Source organism: Phoenix dactylifera, chromosome 5, assembly GCF_051530095.1.
Source record: "Phoenix dactylifera cultivar Ajwa chromosome 5, Ajwa_hap1_PhDact_Kaust_v1.1, whole genome shotgun sequence".
Classification (NCBI taxonomy): domain Eukaryota; kingdom Viridiplantae; phylum Streptophyta; class Magnoliopsida; order Arecales; family Arecaceae; genus Phoenix; species Phoenix dactylifera.
The window spans coordinates 1,017,343-1,038,892 of NC_143194.1; the positions used below are offsets into that span (position 1 = coordinate 1,017,343).

General features: G+C 37.3%; 1 protein-coding gene across 6 annotated transcripts; it reads right to left on the reverse strand.

Moving 5' to 3' along the window:
• Nucleotides 1-1,065: 1,065 nt before the first annotated feature.
• Nucleotides 1,066-14,267, reverse strand: LOC103707133 (putative ATP-dependent helicase C29A10.10c). 6 transcript variants are annotated; one of them, XM_088721261.1, is made up of 11 exons: nt 14,142-14,267; nt 12,002-12,155; nt 9,876-11,437; nt 8,900-9,088; nt 6,121-6,216; nt 5,772-5,940; nt 5,111-5,243; nt 3,257-5,023; nt 1,805-3,119; nt 1,640-1,686; nt 1,066-1,499 (listed from the first exon to the last, which is right to left on the reverse strand). In XM_088721261.1, exons 3-9 carry the CDS (start codon nt 11,269-11,271, stop codon nt 2,709-2,711), a joined length of 4,161 nt encoding a protein of 1,386 aa, XP_088577387.1. In that variant the 5' UTR covers nt 11,272-11,437; nt 12,002-12,155; nt 14,142-14,267; the 3' UTR covers nt 1,066-1,499; nt 1,640-1,686; nt 1,805-2,708. The 6 variants fall into 6 exon arrangements, with proteins under 6 accessions (XP_088577387.1, XP_088577385.1, XP_088577389.1 ...); XM_088721259.1 differs by adding an exon at nt 12,328-12,394 and having other exon boundaries at nt 1,066-1,686; nt 14,142-14,258; XM_088721263.1 differs by having other exon boundaries at nt 1,066-1,686; nt 5,772-5,883.
• Between the last annotated feature and the right edge of the window lie 7,283 nt (nt 14,268-21,550).

Genomic DNA, 21,550 nt, shown 5'->3' on the forward strand with positions numbered 1-21,550 from the left:
TTCGATCAAACAATTTTCTTTTTTATAGAAAAAACAAAAAAAAAAAAGAAACAAGCTATACAATGCCTTGCTGTTGGTGCGGATCTCCAGCAATCCCTTCTAGCCAAGAAATAATTAATTAACGTTGGTGGTTGCCTTGATGCGGTTCTTGACCCTTTTGTACACATGTTTCTGTGTCCCGCGAGTAAGTTTTTGTGGTGTGAGTTCCGCACCAAACTTTTGATGAAATAGATTCTCAAATCTGAGGTGTGCTGACTAGCGTGTACGCCTGACTTGACCCAAAAAGTTTTCAGCTTTCTAATTTGCATGAAAATGAATTTTTCTCAAAAATCAAATAAGAATTCTTTATTTTTCAATGCGTTTGTCCAATAAGAATTCTACTTTTAGTTGGCATAAACTAAGCAGCACCTCAATGGTCACAGCCCCTCCCCTCCTTGGTGGAGGTTTACGGTTGAACTCCTCTTTGCTATATTTCCAAATACAGGTTAACTTGACATGACCGAGGACACCTTTCCCAAAAAATTTTGTGTTAGATAGACCCATGTCCTGGGAAACCATAAAAGCACCTTTGAGAATTGAACGGGCCCGTTTGTCTTAAGGCCAGTTTGGTGTTGCTGTTATCTTTTGTTTACATCTTCAAAAAACAAAATGAACGAGACTGAATAACATCTATGATAGAACCCTGTTGAGTTTTTAAATTTAATTGTAAAATCGCTAGATCTTTTCGAAACACAGATATATCGTTTTCAAAAAACAGAGTATAAAAGCGAGGGGCAGCGAAAGTCGGTGAAATACTTTTTTCAACACAGCAATTTACTAAATTGGAGATAAATAAAAACATAAAAACAGCAACAACACCTAACGGGCCCTTCGCGAGCCATTTCGTTCTTCGTTACAAATATATTTTGAAGGTACACCCACAAACTAATTACTTCAGAAACTCTTTTGGCCTCTTAACAATTGTTAGAGATTGCAGAACTAATTAGGGAATGGGGTTATCTTTCCCCTGAGCAGGATTCCCCAGCCATTCGCATGAACTTACCATCAGATCACCAACTGCACAGATGTCAAAGTGCTCCGAACTCTTATCATTCATCCATCTACACAGCTTTCAAAGCAACCAGTGAATGATCCAGCAGCAGCATGCTCATTGAAAGATTATGGCTGCAGACAGCTTGGAAGTTAAACCACTTTATAACAAGGGCCAAGGAATGCAAAATTAAAATAATGTGCTGATGGTCAAAAATTAGGAGGGCCTGTTGACCAAGATTCCTTTGCTTCCAGCCAGCTCGAACAGGTGTTTCAAGTCATTGCACCCAAGGTCATCAAGTTGCCTCTTTCACACGACTCATGTCCTAGATCCGCAGCGAGCCCGCGACTCCCATAATGCATGAGGGCCATCAACCAGGAACAATTCCTGACTAGATCTGCAGCGAGCCCGCAACTCCCATAATGCAGGAGGGCCATCAACCAGGAACAATTCCAGAATTCCACTATATCTAGCAAGCCGAAAACCACTCATAAAGAAAGAATGTGACCAAGGTGGGTTTCGCAAATTAAATCTCCTTTTTCCAAAACATATGTTATCTCAATAATTTGCACCACTGCAAGGGAAAAGGGTAAGGTTTCAGGAAAATACCACTCGAAACAGGGTTTTGGACAATAAACAAATCTGCACCACCAAACCTGGCATGAGTCGAAAACTCATCTTTATCAGTAAACCAAGGTATAAGAGAAAAATAAAGAATCATTTTTTTTTTTTAACTATGGATGTTACTCTATGTTACAAAAGAAGGATGATGACCTGATAGGCTATTTCCATGCAACATATATATAATCCGGCATCCTCAAATGTCGATCATCTTCGAGGCTTGCTTTTGATCACATCAACCTACTGACAGCCAGCAAACGCACTCTAGAAGATTCCGAGTCCAAGGATCCATCAAAATCAGATGCATCCATTTTAAATCCTTTCCAATAATTTTTGTAGGGTGTGGCCTCTGTTTCAACCATATGCACATATACTACTTCAAGTATGAAGTTTAGACTTTGCTGCAGGTGACACGAACCAGCAAGTGGCGCCAAATGTCTAAAGATAATGGAACCACACTCATTGTACCCCACCCAAGCTCTATTAAATTTACTTGAACAGTTGCCTGGCCTTTGGGTAGTCTTTGAGCTTTCAGAGTTCCTGGAACACTACATGCCACTCGACAATGAGCTTGGTATTTTATCCAAATGGGAACTCCTTCCAAATCTTGCTTTCCAAACACGGCCGTGAATGGAAATCTCCAGAAAGATGGAACACAGTATTTTTGGTGGAACATTTCTAATATCACAGCTTCACATGTCTCGCCCAGTCAGCTTTCCAAAACACTCAGCAGCTCCTCGATCAAACCATCTTGGAGACCTGAGATTCATCCTTCATGATTGCTCTCCTCAAGTAATCTTGGCTGGCCTACCTGCACATCCTTGATGATGGTTCATCTCGAGCAATCCTGGCTGTCCTGACCATCACTATAGTTGCAGGTGTTGCAAGATCAGCCACCCAATCTATCAGGCACATCAGCATTTGGAAAGGCCTTTCGTTGCACAAATGCCCGAGGAATCATGACTTCTGCATGAATAGAGCTACTCTAACATGTTAGAGCCTGCTGATTGTAATGAATTTGTATAAAGCCCCAGATAGAAATGAAAGCATGTAGACGTCAATCTCTCCTAGATGACCCAGAAGAATTTTGCCTCTTAGCAATGCCATACTGCAAAGCATCTCGAGATCTGTCACCTGATTGCCCCAAATCATCCAAAGAACCCTCATTCAACTTAAGATTCCTATAGCTACCATTCCGTGGAATATATGTGTTTGTCTTCTCTTCATCTTCAGATGGTGTCCCAGACTTGGGTTCTGGGAACATCTCCAGATGTCTCTGCCTCCCACCAGATCTCAAGCTCCTCATGTTATTCGAGGAAACTTTTCCTGGAGTGCTGGCGGACCCCTTCGAAACCAAGAGTTCTCTAGGGATGCTATCCATGCCCGTGAAACATTTCCTCACCTTGGCATCAGCAATCAATGCAGCCCAGTCATCAGACTGCACGAGAGCATTGGCATTGCCCACAACCTGGAAGAAAATAAATTGTCACTACATCAATTTTATGTCCTTCCTTTCACATTGGCACTCTCAAACCACACACACACATGCACGCAGGCGCACACACACAAACACACACACACACACAGAGAGAGAGAGAAGCATACCCATAATGCCCTCCTAGCTCGAGTAAGAGCAACATTCATGCGGCGGATGTCAGCAACAAATCCCACACCATGGTTCGAGGCACGGACACAAGACATGATAATTACATCACGTTCCTGGCCCTGGAATGCATCAACAGTGTTGATGTAGATATCTTTCCCTTCCTCTGAATTCAGAACTTCCTCGAATTCTCGTTGGAGACACTTCAGCTGCAGCTTATATGGGGTGATTATTCCAACAGTGACTTTTTTCCCACCATTGGCTTTCAGAAATTTCTGAAGATACTCATATAACCGCAGAGAAAACTGTGCTTCATGAATATTCTGGTATGAGACTGATCCCCCTCTGTGGGACTCACGTCCATGCATGATGTCATAAAAAATGTAAGGCTGCAACAAAGTGTCCTTGTAATAAATTTCATCAGGAAGAATGGTCACACTCTCACTGTCTGTCAGACGACCTTGGTAGAAGTATCTAGATGGAAAATCACGGATCTGAGGGTGCATTCTGTACTGCACAGACAATAACATGGTAGGGCAACCTGCTTGTTGAAATCTCTCAAAAAGGCTTCTACTATATAACAAGGTTCCAGCTGCTTTACTAATGACTGTTGCAGGGAGTTGCTGGGGATCACCAACCAGCACACATCTTGCAGCACCCAGTGCAAGGGGAGGCAGGACTGCTACCTCACTGGCCTGGGCTGCCTCATCAATAACCACCATATCAAAGCCATGAGTGAGACGAGAAAATAGTTTGCGGCCACTGCTTGACACCGTAGTGAAAACAATTTCAGCTTCATTAGCAAAACTTGCTTCAAGGCTGGCCCGTGCATCTTCCATGTTAAAGCTGCTTCCAGCACGAAACCTACTTTCTAAAATAAGGAGGCGTGACATCTCAACCAAAACTTTATCTCTGCCCTCCACAGCTGCAGCAAGGTTCTGAAGCAGTACATCACGGCTATGATCCCGGGCAGCAAGGACATCAGGATCAACACCAACTGATCCCTGGGATCGACCTGCTGCAGCTGCAACGTTGAGTTCTCTCTGAAGATGAGCAATCTGTTGTGAGAACTGCTGTTCACGAATTTTCAGCTGATGCATCCAGCCAATGATCTCATCACGGCCCTTCAGCAAAAGCTGTTCTGTTCTTCGCTCAACAGAAACAGCCTGAGCTGCACGGGTTTGTGAATCCACTCCAACACGAGCAACATCAGGACGGTAGACCTTCATCTCCCCATCGATGAAGCCACGATCAAGGACACGAGCTAGCAGCTCATCTGTGGCAGCATTTGATGGAGCACATACAAGCATTCTAGGCTTGGGGCAAAGTTTTGGCAGAGTACGAAAGAGGTTCTGGTCCATACTTTGCAAAACTTCATCAATCGATCCTGTACCAACACACTCAGAATTACTCTCGCTAGTTTGCTTGTAGCTCTCCGGAGCAAGTTTCTTGAGCAGAGCAGTGTAGTAATGCTGATATTGGACGAGATGAATGACATTTAACATGCCCCACACTGTATGTGTCTTCCCAGTACCAGGAGGGCCTTGAACAAGTGTGAAAGGCCATGGATCTTGCCTTTTTGCTGCTCCACTGCTCGTGCCTGCAGCTGTATGCATCGCAGCCCATTGTATAGCAGCCAACTGAGGACTATTAAAAGTCCTATGAAGATGATCAACGAAATTCTGGGTGAAACAATCAGGCATGGCAGGAGGCTGCTCTTCGCACTTGGGGAAGTGCTCAGGGCTAGGCTTCAGAATTGCAGTTTGCATCTATACACAGAAATGTCATCAGCACTACTCATCCAAGAATTACAGGTAAAAAGGTACCTTTCCATTAAGTAGAACATTATAGCTCACCTGCAAGTTAAGACGGCGAAATGCATGAAGAGCAATGTATTCACGCTGAGTAGTCGCAAGGGACCCAAGAACAGTTAAGTACCAAATGCCCTTGGGTTGAAGCTTCCTTAGAATATGATCATCATCCAATTTGCTGAAAGTTAAAAATGGTGTAAATACAATATAATATTAGACTCCTGAAGAAGAAAAACAAGGAAAGAACAGATACACATGATAGCAGGGGCATCTAATAGGACCAATGGCATTTAAAGAATATAGGTTATTTTGGTAGGAGAAAAATCATAATACACTTGACCCAGGCAAGCCAAGCCAGCTTTGCTTGTTCGGGGAAAAAAAAAAACATGTTCATATGTTTAGAAAAAATATACACAAACACTCAATGATTTCAAAAGCTCCAAGATATTTGGTAAATCAAATTTATTTAACACATTGATCCTCCCATGCCAAATTTAAATCTAACCCAGTACATTTGTACACGTTAATCAAAATCCCAAAATGGTTCATCATAGTTTAGCCAAATAATGACAACACTCAAAATCTTGCTTGCTAATCAAGCATCGGCCCAGTGGGATACAATATAACAGTTCAGGCTGCAGTTTGTATCGAGTGTATATGCTGGTCTCTAAGCATACACGCATTATGAAAGCTAAAAACATATTACCTACTAGAATCATATGAATCCCCCATGTAAAAATGAAGAATTGCCCCAGGAGGATCACGTGTGTCAATAGGTTGATGTCGCCTAACAGTACCAACAACCCGTCCAGTAACCTCTGATTCAACATCAACATCATTTGCACCAGCATTGATAATTCTCTTGTTAGATCTAGCTGCTTGCACAAACATAATCACAAGACATTAAACCACATGGAAAGTTCAATCTAACCAAAAGAAATAGCACGTATACTTTGTGCATCATTTGGTTTAACAAATGGAAATAACATCGAAGGTGCATGCAAAATTGATTGAACCACCAAACGAGACAAGTACATATAGGCTCAACTGCAAACCTGTACCAGGCCGAGGCGTTGATAAAACTGCAACATCACCTTCCTTGAAAGTCCATTTGCAATCATGCACTGGAAGAACTATGATATCATACCATCCTGAATTTGGAAAAGTGAGATGGCATTAGGTTACAGGATACAGACAATCACCCTTAAGAGTCAGTTTTTCAAGCTTGGGCACCGACAGAATGTCTATAATTGGAAAAGGGCCTTATTGTTATCAACAACAATAAGACTGGACGTTGGAAATAAATAACAATGCAAGCCAGACAATGTAAAAGTAATAGCGCATTACTAAGATACCAGTTCGATAAATCATTTGCTTCCAAGTAGCAGCAAGAACTGAGAATCAAAACTAATGAATTTTCAGACATAAAACTAGTTTACCAGTCAACAATCTCTGGGAAGGAATGAAAATTATTCAGCCAGCCACTGTAGCAGCAAGTATTGTTCCTTTGTAGAACATATACTTTCAAAGATATCATTGGCTAGCTTGACCTGCACAAAACAGGCATATTATCTTTCACACAAGTGTTGCAGTATTCTGCAGAAACTCAGTGCTTAATCCAATTCCCTTATGTACCCTTCAAATGGTTCTGCCATACGTCCAGTTCCGAGAACACCAGCAATATCACCATAAAGGAATATTCAGAATCCAAAAAAATCAGCATATAATGCATCAGTAAAAGAAAAACCCCTTCATGTAACAATCAGCTGCTGGTTACTTTGAGCACCATTATATGCAACGGGGATAGCGCCTTTTCCAATGAAGGTTGAATTATTAAAAAGAGGAAATCATCATAAAAAAAGGTTATAAAGACTCTAAAAAATATTAAAAATGAACTACATTTATCCCTACAGGACTCAAATATTGCAAATACAAATCAACAGACTCATTCCGCCAGTCCACCAGACTTCATTCCTCCATATTATGATTGAATCTTAGATTCCCAAAGGACCTCCAAGGTCCAATCTAAGCCTTTGCCAAATCACTCAAGTAGAAGTTTGAAGAGATCTCATTACATTTTGATTTGCGGAAGGTCCGCAGACATTCAGTATAAAATGATATAATGCCCTTTGCAATCATATTAAATCTCAGCAGGACACAAGTCCTCAATGAAGAATTATATTAATTTCAATAACTGAGTTCGTATTAAAAATTATGATGGGGTGGGCACCCAAGCACACAAGTTACTGGCACAGCTGAATGTATCCAGCTCTAAAATGCTGGACAAGAGTTCAAAGCCAACATTGCCAAAGCCATTGTATATTCAGGAATCAGGACAAATTTTGTTCTGAGAAAGAAACATCAACCCAATATTACCTAACCAATAACCAGGATATCCCCACCTCATATAATCAATATTTTTAATTTGTAAAACTTCCCTGTTACAACTGTCACGCATAATTTAAAATGCTGGTATAGGTAAGTGGGTAAAAAAAAATAAAGTTAAAAGCTCCTAAAAAACATGAAAACAAGTCAATGGTGCAACACGGAACCTGAAATTATGCCCAAAAAAAATGCAAGAAAAGGGATCATTGATCCTTAGGAGCCCAAAATTTGAAAAAGCAGTTGATTTTACAACAAAATCAAGCACTGATGCCTATAGGCGTCCACAGACACTACTGCAAACACTAGCCTTTCTGAAAGAACTACCAGACCACCTCTGTTTTTGCAGCAATTGGTGGCAAAAGCAAAGAATCAACAACCAGAACCAATTCATGTCCTCATGTTTAAATCCATTCTACACTTCAAAGTACCTATCTAGAAAGTATGTCCTATGCATGTCCAAAAGGAACATTCAAAAATTCATACAATATATAGCCAAAGCAAATTCTCCTCCTATTAAATAAGTCACAGACTTAACCCTATGCAAGTAAAAGAATGTACAGATGGATTCCAAACTCATTGGCATTGGCATCTGACGTAAGTCAAAAGAAAATATTAATCAACAACATTCCAATAATCTTAATACCATCATAACCTGTTTTTTCTAACTTTACCCTTCCTTCCCGTTTAAAATTGTAAAAGACATGATCCCCCTCCAAAAGTAAAGTACAATGTTTATGGTTTCATTCCTATTAAATAGTCTTCCATAGTTTCATGTTTATATAAAAGAATTCCCCTTGATACACCGGATAACGCTTGCTCACAAAGACTAAAGTACCTCTAAAATATTCCCTCCCCCCTCCCCCAAAATATATATATATATTTTTTTTCATTAATTACTAAATCTAAGTTATCAATACTCAGAAGCTTCATGTAGTCATGGATAAAACATGGGTAACAAGTTCCAAAAAATTGTTACCTAAGCTCATTTAATCAAGAACAGATCACATGAAAGGTGATGAGTAAAAATTTTGAACTACCAAAGAACATGATAATTACACATTTAACAGCATCAAATGCATAATATTTTAAGCCTCCACACTTGTCCATAACACAACAAAAGCCGTTACAGATTATAAGAAAATTAACAAAAAAAAACTAGCTAATGAATGAAAGTGCTTTCCTGAGCATAAATACCATAAAAGTCGTACAAGCCTCAACTACAGATATGCATACAATAATCAACTCACTCTAGGAACAACCAAAATATATAAAAAGAAAGCCAAATACCATTTTTATCCAGTGAAAAGTATATTGCTGATAGTGACTGCTTTGTTGTTTAGATTAACATCAACAAATTCATACTGCAATCCACTTTCTGATTGTTGCTATTCCATATTACTTCTAAAAACGATAATAAACCCCAAAATAACAAACTCAAGGTCATTTTACCTCTTTCTCGCCTTTCCACGGTTTTTACACGAACCATTATATGTGCATCCCTAGCTACAATCTCTGTAAGCTCCTCATAGGTGCTGTAGAGCTGTGCTCGGCATTCCTCGAAGAGCAAGGGTTCAAAAACTCTCACATACTCCTCAACAGACTCAAAGCGTCCAGGCACACGCTGAAGCTCTGTCTCCTCTGATAATTGTCAGATGCTTGTGTTATCTTCAAAATCAATACAATGCAAATGACAACATAATATAAACTAGGAACAAGTATAAGATGAGACATCACAAAGATTACCAACTAAAACACACAGGAGAACCTCAGTTAAGGTAAAAGTTATGGCTAACCGGTAGTATGACCAGGATTTAACAAGGAGTCCTCACATTGTCTTGACAAAGTGTCCACATCTTGTGAGTAATCAGTTATGGACCAATAGACAAAGGCACATTAACTCTATTTTAATGGTTGGTTTTATAATTAAATATATTACTAGCCTAAGACAGTGTACTGCCAAAAAAATATCTAAGCAAAATATCAGTTTGAGATCCAATCAACTCCCAAAAAGAAACCAAATCTCTTTCTACCCATAAGGATTCTTCAACTGTAACTGGCCTTAAAAGCAGTATCCCTTGTATTGCTCACAAAAAACATCTGTGCAAATTGGTGGATTCAAAACCACTCCATATACTTAACTACCTGTCGGCATTGTTTATCCTGTTGTTATTAGCTACAAAACAAGAGTGGCTGCTACTCTACATATTAAACTAATTCATTCAATAAATTCATTAAAGGAAACCTTCAAAATCCTGACCTGCTCCTCAGCACTGTCTCTCTCATCACATGAACATGTTACTCCTATCATGATGCATGTATTCAGGATTTCAAATTGTTCACCAAAAGAATTCAGGTGCTAGCAAACTAACATATAAATAAATATACCTACATCACAACTTGCAATTAGAAAAGAAATGTCCCAAACCTGGATGATGCCAGAACTTCTCATTCGTCACCTCCCTGAGAAGCCGTTCCACTGATGTATCTTGGTACTGGAGGTTGTTTGAAGTCTGCTTCTTAGAGGGAAGATGTTTTTTGCTTCCCAATTTTTGATCTGAGGTGCTCTGACCTGTGACAGAAGGTTTTCGGCATGAAATGGGTGGGTTCTTATACTGCCTGGAGTCTACAGGCTGCTTCCAGGAAACCTGTCTTGGAATCGGTGGTAGGCAAGCTTCTGAAGAAAACTCATTGTTGTTCATCTTCTTAGAGCAAGATATTGATCCTGGATTAGCATCACCATTAGAATCAGCCTTTTGGTCACTTGACTCCACAGGATTACTTCCTTCACTGCTTGCCATGTCAGCTTGTTTCTGATCCCTGCTCATGGGCTGACTCTGTCTTTCTGCAGCCCTTTCAACACCACCAGGGCTAGCACGAGTCGTGTCTTTCACAGTACGAGTAATAATAGGTGTAGGAAAAGAAGTCTGCCTCCTAGGTGTTGAAGATTTCATAGGACCAGCTTGCTTAGCATCCTCCACATTAATAAAAACAGTCTGTCTGGCTCTTTTCTTACCTAACATTGCCTCCTTATGCTCATCAAGCTTTGGTCTCTTTGCAGGATTATTTGCAAATCTCAATGCATAACTGGCCTCAACTCCTTTGACCTCTTTGGGCTTGGGAATTGAAGAAGATTCTACCAAGCCATCTGCCAGTACATCTCCTTTAGAATTACAGTGTGAAGTTCTGTTATTCTCTGATCCTGATGGGCCTTGAACCTTTGCATCTTTAGAAGCATCTCCAACTTCATTACTGTTAGGTCCGAGGAGACTAGAATCACTGCAACTATTCTCATCAGCCTTCATAGGTACAGGCTTACTTTCTTCAGTTGCTCTTTGCATCTGTGAAATTTCAGAATTAACATCGTCATGCTTATTGCTAGCATTGCTTTCAACTGCATAAACATTGCCCTCTATATCAGACCATTCCCCTTCTTCCCTTTCAGCCGCTTGAGGATCCTGATTACTGGATGACACTAATGCTGAAACTTTATTATCCTCGCTATGACTTGTAGACATTGATGTGGAGGCTTGGTTCGCATTCGAACAATCGGCATCAGGATTATGTTTGTAGCCCTCCTTTGAGTTCTGTGGGTCTTTATTCCTTACAAAAGGCTGAAAGCCTGAACCCAAAGAAGCATGTGTGAATGCATGGTTATTCACTATCCGCTGACAACCTTCTGATGGTGGAAACAAGCCTGAGGTGCGAGGATTTGAAATAGGAATGGACTTTTGGGGCTGGAGAAGGACAACACTATCTTTCTCATCTTCCTCTCCAGTTGGGAGTTCATTAAGGTCAAATAATGGCCTTCCACGACACCCCATTTCATGTGTAAATGCATATAAATTGGCAATTCAATTTTAATATCCACAATAATCTTCCTCAATTTCCTTCAGATGGAAAGACCTATGTCATGTCCATGCTATAGATCGATGATCATAACCTGGAAAAAAACTCCTACTGGACTTCCCAGGTGATTGATTTCTGCAACTTCAGTTCAGAACGATAAAAATTACAAAGTGTTAGAAGTATACAAGAAATTTAATTAACAAGAGGCAACATCATAACAAAATTTGAGGCTATGTATTTGAACCAAAGGTGGGCAGAAAGGTACGAACACATAACCATGGACACTGTAAGAACATATTACATGCACATCTAAAGGATGAGGTAGTAATAATAAAAAAAGTTCTGACATCTTATTTTAACTGGACATACATTTGAAAATAAGTTCCTCAAAGAAAAAGAAAAATGACAAAGACTATCACAACCTGAATGTATTGTTATTCAATAGGCTTAATTTTCACATCTCCCATTTCATAAGCCAGAGAAAGGACACAACAAGCCACTCTCAAACTTCAGCCAACCAAGATTGTTTGGATTCTACCCATTTCTATCAAGATTCTTTATTTTAGCTAGGTCATATGTATAGCCACTGGCAAATTTTAACTATACAAACCTAAGCCCACCAAGACATGAATTAGGAATAGAAACTTAGTAGACTGCTAAGTTCTTGCAGCATTATAGCAGTACCCAGAAATAAGCAAAGAATACCTTTGATGGTAGGGTCTTTGAGTCAGTTGCTTCATAGATCAATAATTTATAATCAAGCAGGTTCATTTGATGAACAGAGGATCTCACCACTGAAAAAGAGATGTCTCATTTATTTGACAGTTCTATTCTCAAAGAACTGAATCAAATACCCTTCCTGGTTCATGGAAGAAGATATACATACACACACACATCTTAGATAAGTCGCATTGATAGATAACAGTGATGTCTTACAAATCGTAAGTAGAGATGCATTTATAGGATGAGTAAAAAGGAAAGCATGCAAGATGAAAGTTATCTAGTCTAAGCATGTGTGATATATATGGTACCTCATATATTGTGAGTGTAGACACAAAAACACACAACATTAGGTACCACTAGATACCTCTCGAAACCCTAATTTAAAAAGAAAATGCCGCTATCAGTACAATTGTACTTGTAAAAAGATTTAAACTAAGAGAATGCTTAAAAAATGGCATATAACTGTAGTTATCATTCAGCATTATTTTGACATCATATACACTGGTGTTATATTACATACTTAGTCCATAAATTATCATCACAACCACAAAATATTGCAGAATATATCTATAAATTTGGTCAGTCTAGTTTTCCTTTAGGAATTCACTATTCTTGGCAGGACACAAAGGATGATGGGTGAATTACTAACGCCATTTACTCTTTTTGACATTTAGCTAACAGTGATATGGAATACTTGCATGACATTGCTATTACAAGAACTCTAGTTATCCATCCAAAACAAGGCATTACTTGTTGAGAAGCCCATAACTTTGTCAACATTATGGTCTTAAATCATAGTGTGCTTATGCTAACACACTTACAAAGATAAATCAACAGCCCGTAATAACAATATATAGCATACTAGAAAGCGTGGAATCTTGAGCATGATCCTGTAATTATCAGGGGAAATAACCACTAAGTGAGACAAGTGGTCCTTTTAACACTACTTACACATGAGCATTCAAGTACCTCAACAAATACTTAAAATAGAAAGAAATGCAACAGTGGTTGTATTTATGATCTTTGAATGTTTATACATTAGATGTTAAAAACAAATCTAGATGTATGTAATTTTCTAATCGACATTTTCTATAAACATAAACTGCTTTTAACAGCACCAGACACAACTATAAACATCACTCATCACTAGCTCAGTACCTCTCAGACTTGCCACATTTTAGTATAAGATCTAAAAAAAAGGGACGGCGTAGTGCACTCCCACTATCGCGGGGTCTGGTGGAGGATCAGATGTATGTAACCTATTCAACCAGAAACTGTTTTCATGTTTTAAACCTATGACCTCCAGATCACAATGGAGCAACCTTTCAGTTGCGCCACGGGCTCACCCTCAAATAATGCACAAGATCTGTTTGATATAAATAATCTCGGTGTTAATGTATCATTCAGTTCTCTAAGTCAATAAAAAATGGTCTCTGAAACACCAAATAACCCTAATCCAAGAAATCACCCTTGCCTTCCACGCACAATCCAAATCTTCTTTTATTTAATTCTTGCTCTTACTCATCACCAAGAAAAGTTCTCTAGAAAAAATTGCAGATTTACTTTTATCCAATAATACCCATTTGATTATCAAAATAATAGCAAAAGTCCATCAGTACCTCTCAGTCACACCACCTTCCACCACAAAATATGCGCATGATCTGTTCGATGGAATAAATCAGCACCTTAATCTACCATTCCAACTCCGCAGTACATCCATAACTGGACGCCCTTACACCAAACAATCCCAATTCAAGAAATCAACCACACCTACCACCACACCCGATCCCATCAAAAAAACACTATTTACGCATCTCTTCACGCTCTTACTTTAAGCTGACAAATTTATTCCTATCCGATAACGCCCGTTCCATCCTGCCCATCGATGACGACATCATCGACTCCGAAGAGATCAGACAACACGTACGAGGCTCCCTCTCCCTAAATCAACCAAGAAAATCCAATTTTGACGTCGATTCTAGGTTTTATCAGAAAGACAGAACCCAGGCATCAAGAAAATAATTGGAGAGACTTAGGGTTTCACGAAGGTTAAGAAAGAACGGAATCTAGGGTTTACAAGCAAGGAAGGAAAAAAAAAAAGATCGAGGAGAGGAGATCTCACCGAAACGGAACGAAGAGAGAGGGAGATAGGGAAAAGAGTGGGATCGAGGCGGCCGTCTTCGAGTGACGCAGAGATCTCTCGTTCGCTCTGTCTCAGAGGTTGCAATGGGGCAGAGAGAGGGGGGGGATCAGCTGGTACTTATAGGCTACTCGGCGACCAAAACTAACGCCAGGGCACGTGACAGTGCACGTGATATTGATGAACGGCCGAGATCACACCCCACGGTTTGCTTCTCCATTGCTGATGTGGCAGGTTACACGTACCCTCCCTATTCATCTTAATGCACCCTCCTTTGACCGTCTCATAATAATAGATGGGGATTCCAGGGATCACGGAGTGCATAGTGTTAAGTAGGAGTTTATTTATCAAAAGAGTTCAGGATAAGAATTAAAATATTATCTAAATAGAAAATTATATTTTGACCCCTCGTATTACTGCTGGTTTGTTGCCAAAGTTAACTCCAAGCCCTTGGGTTTTGATGTTCATCGTTTTAAGTCCACGTTTTATGAATGAAAACGAGAAAGAAATAACAATCACAAGGTTCGATATAGATGTCTCCTAGATGCCACTAAATCTAAACTTGATAGTCAGTGCTACAACACTAAAGATGGCCTTAAGGATCTATCATTTTTGTCTGCTTCATAAGGGTTGAAATTTCAATGGGATGAGGGCATTCTAGTCGTTCTGTTTCGTTTCTGTGAGCAAACCCACATACGCAGCTTGTCTTGTCTTCATCCTAGCTGGAAGATCGTACGATAGAGCCATCCTAGCCAGTAAATGCCTACATCCAAGGATGATTAGGTGATTGAGGGCCTTAGGATTTTTTTTTCTCGTACAATGGCAACTCACCCTACTCCAGTGTAGGACCTGCCAACAGAATCAGAAACTAGAACTTGGCTCGGAAGCGAGAGAGGGGCTTTCCGATGTGGCCAAAGTATCTCTCCAGAGTTCTGCGCAGCATAAAATGCAATCCAGTCTGTGGTCTTGTTCGCTTTTCGGTATACGTGTACTATCTAGTAAGTGCTGCAATCTCTCAGCATTAGCCTGATATCGCACAGCAGGGGCCTAAGGACTTCACAAGCCGAGACATCACTTACCAATCTATCGAGTCCTCTCAAGCCAAGGCCTTCGCTGAGCGTGGACAACTCACAGCTCTATGCCTCTCCCATCCTAACCGGGACATGCCTTCATTTGAGAACGAGTCGGTGATCAAGGATTCCTAAAGTTAGAATCTAGCATGCACCAATGAAAGGGAGAGGCAAGAATGCTTCGGTCCTAGGGGGACAGAGTGGAAGATGGCAAGGAATCAACGAGGAGGAGCAGCTAAGAAAAAAAATGAGGTCAGAAGGTTTGGGATGAGGTGAGTTTGTATTTTTTCCGGTTTTAGCTTTGAAAATATTTAAGAATAACATTAGTTGTCCTTTTCAGATAACTTTAATTGTTGGTTGCAATGGTTAGAGGGGGAATTGAAAACCATACATGAAGGTGCATGAGTTTGAACCCAAAAATTTTTATTTAATTTTTCATCAAAATAATACTATAATAAAATCAAAAAATATAAAATTGAATCCCACATTCAATATAAATTTTTCATCAAAATAATATTATATAAAAAATCAAAAAGCACCCTACATTCAACATTAATTTTTCTAAAAATTATTATATAAAAATAAAAAAATATAAAATCAAACTCTGCATCCAACATTAAATTTTTCCTTAAAATAATACTATATAAAAAGTAATAATACATAGAAAAGTGAATGTATATTGTATATTATATATACATGTCATATTATATATTTTTAAAATACATTATATAAGAAACCAAAAAATATATATAAAAAAGCATTCTAAGTAAGTATGTATTCCATCCTTTATTTCTAAAATTTAGACAATATTCTTACTCATCCTGCTCCTTCTAATAGTAATATTTCTAAATGCAGGAGAATGGCCACCATGTTAATTGCTTGGAGTATCAATTTAAGAAAATTAAGCAATAATAAAACAATTATGTATATACACTTAATGGAGTTTACTCATGTTTATTTTGTTTGACAATAAGGTAGTTTTGCTTTGTTGCCACTCATGTGATATCCAGGTATTAAGTTATAAGTTTCAAAAATAGAGACTGAAGGCAAGAGTGATTGGTTATGCATCTAAGCTTTGTGCAATAAAAAGTATCATTTTTTCATCAGATCATATCATTTTTGTCTTGTTAAGGGCTCGTGATTGTTGTTTTATAATCAACGCACTCTAATAGCCTAGAAGGTTACAAGAAAATATAGTGTCAATTTTAAGTAAATATATGAATAAGACAGTATAATCCGAAAAGTGTCAAAATGTTGAACCAAAATTTTTTTGTGCATGATGGACCAACACAAATAGATATACTTAGCTTATGCAAATATCTACCCTCAAGAAATATGAAAATAGCAGGTCTTAATACAACCTCAGCAACATTGATCTACTATGGCACGGTAATATTAGCTAGGATTTTTCGATTAATAGAGAAATATTAATAAGACTATAATTTAACACATGCGAACCTCATAGTATGATCTTATCACTCTCTTTAATCTATTGTAATATACAATGTGAACTTTCCTGACACCTTCTTTTACCTTTCGTATGTCACTTGTGATTCCCTACTTTCTGATTTAAAATTATTTAGAGCATGTGGTTGTTAACCCCAAGATCAATATTCAAGGTACAAGTCTTTTCCTAGAATTTTATTTTTTTATATAAATATTTTTATTAAAAATTAAAAAAACATGGGCATAAATAATATCATTCTCTCTATTTAGTGTTAAGGATTTGAAACTTGAACAAATGTTAATAAATATACATCCATATTTCAATGATTTTTTCTTAGCTATCTCTTTAAAACATTAATTACAAAGAACTAACCACATATGTAAACATTTTTCTGAACTTGATGTTGAATATTTTGATTACAGATTTAGTATGGCATTTCATTATGTATAATAAATGAGAAAGAGAGATATAAATATTAAGAGTAATTACGGTGTCCTTCTAGATGACTTTAGTATTTTACAAATTTCTCATGTTCGTAAAGTCTATTGGTAGACATAGTAAAGATCGAAGTTCAAATCTAGCCCTTATTTAGGGTTAGGCTTAAGGGTATTTTGGTGGAGGACTACCTCTCATTATATACACTCTTACTTTCGATCCCCTTCCACCCTATATTGGATTAAATATTTGTACAGTTACCTTCATTAATAGTGATGATCATTTCTAGGTTGAAGTAGAAAGTATGGTTATATTATCAAAACCAAGTTAATCATTTGAAATAGCAAGCATGGAACTTGTAGTTGGAAAGAAACAAAGTGAAAATTGATTGATCATTGTTCAACAAAGTAACTTTTTCTTAATGCAATGAAAGTTTCCATGCATACTCTACATTTTCAGAATAAAAGCCTTTAACTAGCACTATTTGAACATTCTCACGCAAGTGAGATTTAGGTACAACTTAAAAAAAAAAAAAATCAAAGTGTACTTTGTAGTATAGGAATTTCATGGATATTGTCCACAATTTTGAAATAAAAATTCTTTGTTGGTGAATTTGAGAATTCTTACAAAACTAAAATTCTTATGCAGCTGAGATAATAGCATCATGCTTCACAATACTCATAGACTCACAAATGAAGTGCACATTGTTATTCTTGTTATAACTCAATTTTTGAATATATATTTCCCAAATTTCATAAGAAAATAACGTTTGGTTATCTAAAATTCAAGGGAGACTCATAGGAAGCCGGTACAATAACTATTAGTTGTGTAAGGATCCACAAAAATATATGTATAGCTCCATATCATATTTAAGAAGATCATTGGTACTTAAGGATGGTCAAGGCCTAATTAACACACTAGCTAGCCCTTATTGGGTAAGTCCCATACCATTACAAATGATATTAAAGCAACCTAGGCCACGATCTATATATAATTAGGAACTTTGCAGCATGGCCCTTTTATGATTGATAATGAGTCTTTCATAATATTTGCAATTGATACTTGTCCTGATGATGAGATCAAAGCCAAAATGGAGTGAGTGTATGAAAACTCATATGTAAGTATTTGTTGAGTCCTACATTCAATATGTGTTGGGGAGGTCCTAGGGCTTAAGTAGAACTAAGGACTCTATTAATGACATTCTAGCTAGCCTCTTTTCAAGGAGGTCTTGGGTTGTCATAGGTTGCTTCAAAAGGTTTAGCAGTGGTACATTGCTACCTCGATCATATGCAAAAATCTCCTTTCTTTTATGCACATACACCGAAGCTTTAATTAGTCACTTGAACAAAATAGTCAGTATAGATCAACTTATTCTCAAGGGGCCCCCAATTCCCATATTTGGAGATATTTTCAATTTAATGACAAGTGGAGCGGGCAAAAATGGTGAGTATTTTAACAAAGCAAGTTAATTGAAACATGTAGAATGGATGTTTTGCATTCATAGATGTGCTTAAGATAAGATACGAATTAATTTAAGTGTTAGGTTAGATTTATATTAATTGACAAGGGGCATTCCATATTTTGCATTGTCTCTCATCCATTTTTTCTATTTCTTTCTTCATATGAGAAATTGGTATTCTCATTTCAAAGAACCATGTTAGTCAATGTGCAATAGCCAATTGTGACCGCAAAAAAATTTCAATTGGGATGATTGAATTTTCAAGTGAATCTCCAATTGAAAAATACTCTAATTCTCTATATATAATTTCAAGATATCAGCTAATTGATAAATGTCTATGTATAATCTTTTCAAATCAAAGTTCCTGTTGGAGCAACAAAAAAAAAAAAAACTCTTATTCTCTATATATAATTTCAAGATATCAACTAATTGATAAATGTCTATGTATAATTTTTTCAAATCAAAGTTACTGTTGGAGCAAAAAAAAAAAAGGAAGCAAGAAAAGATTGCCTTGTGCACCATTATCAAAGGGATGCCTGTTAATTAAAACAGCTATTTTACCTGTCGAACATATAAATTTTGAGAAGGAATAGAGCTAGAAAAAAAAGAAAAGAGAATCCCTAATTGTTATATAACGTAAATACATGGATTTTATAAAATATCATTGGACTTTAGTTTGCTATCTTCAACTTGATAAATTTGAGCAGCATATTAATTAAGGTATTATTTAATAGCTTTTGTGGTGTTGTTCCATTTTCTTTTCATTTACTTTTCTTCTTGATATTGTTTTATGGGGTGGGGTTGCTAGTGGGAGAGGATGGCAAGGGTTTTATGGTGGTAAAATTTGAATCACAATCGCAAATTTGTCCAAACCCACCTAAAATAAATGGGTTCAATTAATTCTTTTTAATGGGTCAACCCAAAAATCTACCCAATTATAAATGGGTGTGTTCAAATGTAGGACCCTAGACCATCCGGGTTGGAAGGAGTGAACTAGTTAGAAATTAGTAAGCTCCTAGGAATAGCATAGTAGTTCTCTACAATTTTCATTCACTTTTTTACTTGAAAAATTGGGTTATTGATAGTGACAAGCAAACAACCCAAGGGATTTTATGATGTCCAGTTGCATGTTAGCTAGTTCAATCCTTATTTATTTTATGACTGTCGTATGTTCTAACTTTCTAAATTTATTATCATTATGTTGATACATTTGAAATTAAATATAATTTTGTAGTTTTGTGATCTTTGCATATTATATTTTACTATATTTTTTAGTTAAATCCATGGTTGAAAAGTGCAAACCTGTTTATCAAAATAAAGAAAAAAAGAGCGAAAATTTAAATAGGTCGGGAATGAATATGAATTTATATAAAATAAATGAGTTTGTATGTGTTTATATTTTCTGACCCAATTATAAAGTATGGGTGAGAATTTTCTAAGTTCAATTTAGCTTGATCAGACATGCTTACATGCATGATGTTTTTAAATACTAAATTGACAACATATGTCTAAATTTTCCCCAATTTATTCAATCCATTGAAAAGGTCTACCAAAGTATCCAACTCAAGGCATATCTCAGAGTATGTATAAATATATATATATATATATATATATATATATATATATATATATATATATATATATATATATATATATATATATATATATATATATATATATATATATATATATATATATATATATATATATATATATATATATATATATATATATATATATATATATATATATATATATATATATATATATATATATATAGGCATCACCCATAGCACATTGAAAGGGGAGGAATGCATGGATCTAACACTTTTGTCCTTATGGCATTATTTTCTAATTAATTGATACAACCCTAACTCTAGCAGTTTCGAACAAGAAAAATGTGCATGATATGAATTTATTAACTTCCGCAATCCAATCCATCTCTGAGCTCGTTTGGTTCGCGGGAAGCATTTTTCCTCCTAAGAATATGATTCCTGGGAAACAGATTCCCAGAAAGAGGATGTCTAGGAAAGTATTTTGGCATGCTTAGTTGACCATGGGAAAGTGACAAATTTCCAAAATGCTTATGTTTGGTTGACCATCCACTTTCCTGGGAAAGTTATGTATAATTCCTATTATACCCTTAATAAAAATTAGGTCTTTAATGCTTCTTTAATGCTTCTTTAATGCTGAAGGGCCTTTTTGGAAAAAAATAAAAATAGAGTGATTCCCATGTTTCTTTTCCATGAAATGTGGGAATCATATTCCCATGGGAATATAACTTTCCCGTCTCTCTCCTTTGAAAACTCCAACCAAACAAGAGGCATCTCATTACTTTTTCGTTGACCACACTTCCCCCCCTTCTTTTCCCGCGAACCAAACGAGCCCTCTTTGTTTACTAAATTCCGAATTCCCAGTAGTCCTCGGAGATCTATCCTGATCTATCATGCAACCAATCCAGCTATATCTTGAGCTTGGATTGCCATGGAGATCAGCGACCTCGGGGTGCGTCAGAAAGGGACTGCAAGTGTTTGATCAAATGCATCAAAAAAACAGTGCCCCCTCAGGGGGAATGTATCCAAAGCCTCTTCCTAGACAGAGCATGTGGCGAGAGGAGGGGTACAAACAGGCTAAGAACTGGTCTTTCAACATAGGTGTCTACTAATCTTGCATGCTACAGCTGTCTTGGGTGAGAAATATAGAGTAGACAAGAATTTGAGGATTTTCTGAGTGGTATCATGCATCTATATTCCTTTATTTTTTCTAAATTTCTTCTTGTGGGGCTTTTTGTTTGGGACTTTGGTGTACCAAAGGCATGAGCCCAGGACATACACCTGGATCAATGTACCATTTTCAGTTCTTCTCCCTAATGGGAATCATAGAATGCAGAGACCTCCTTGTGGCTTTAGCAAATGTTGTAGGCTCTCTTTTTTTATTTCAGTTAATACTGGCCTAAGAACTCAGATTGCTTAAAGGATTT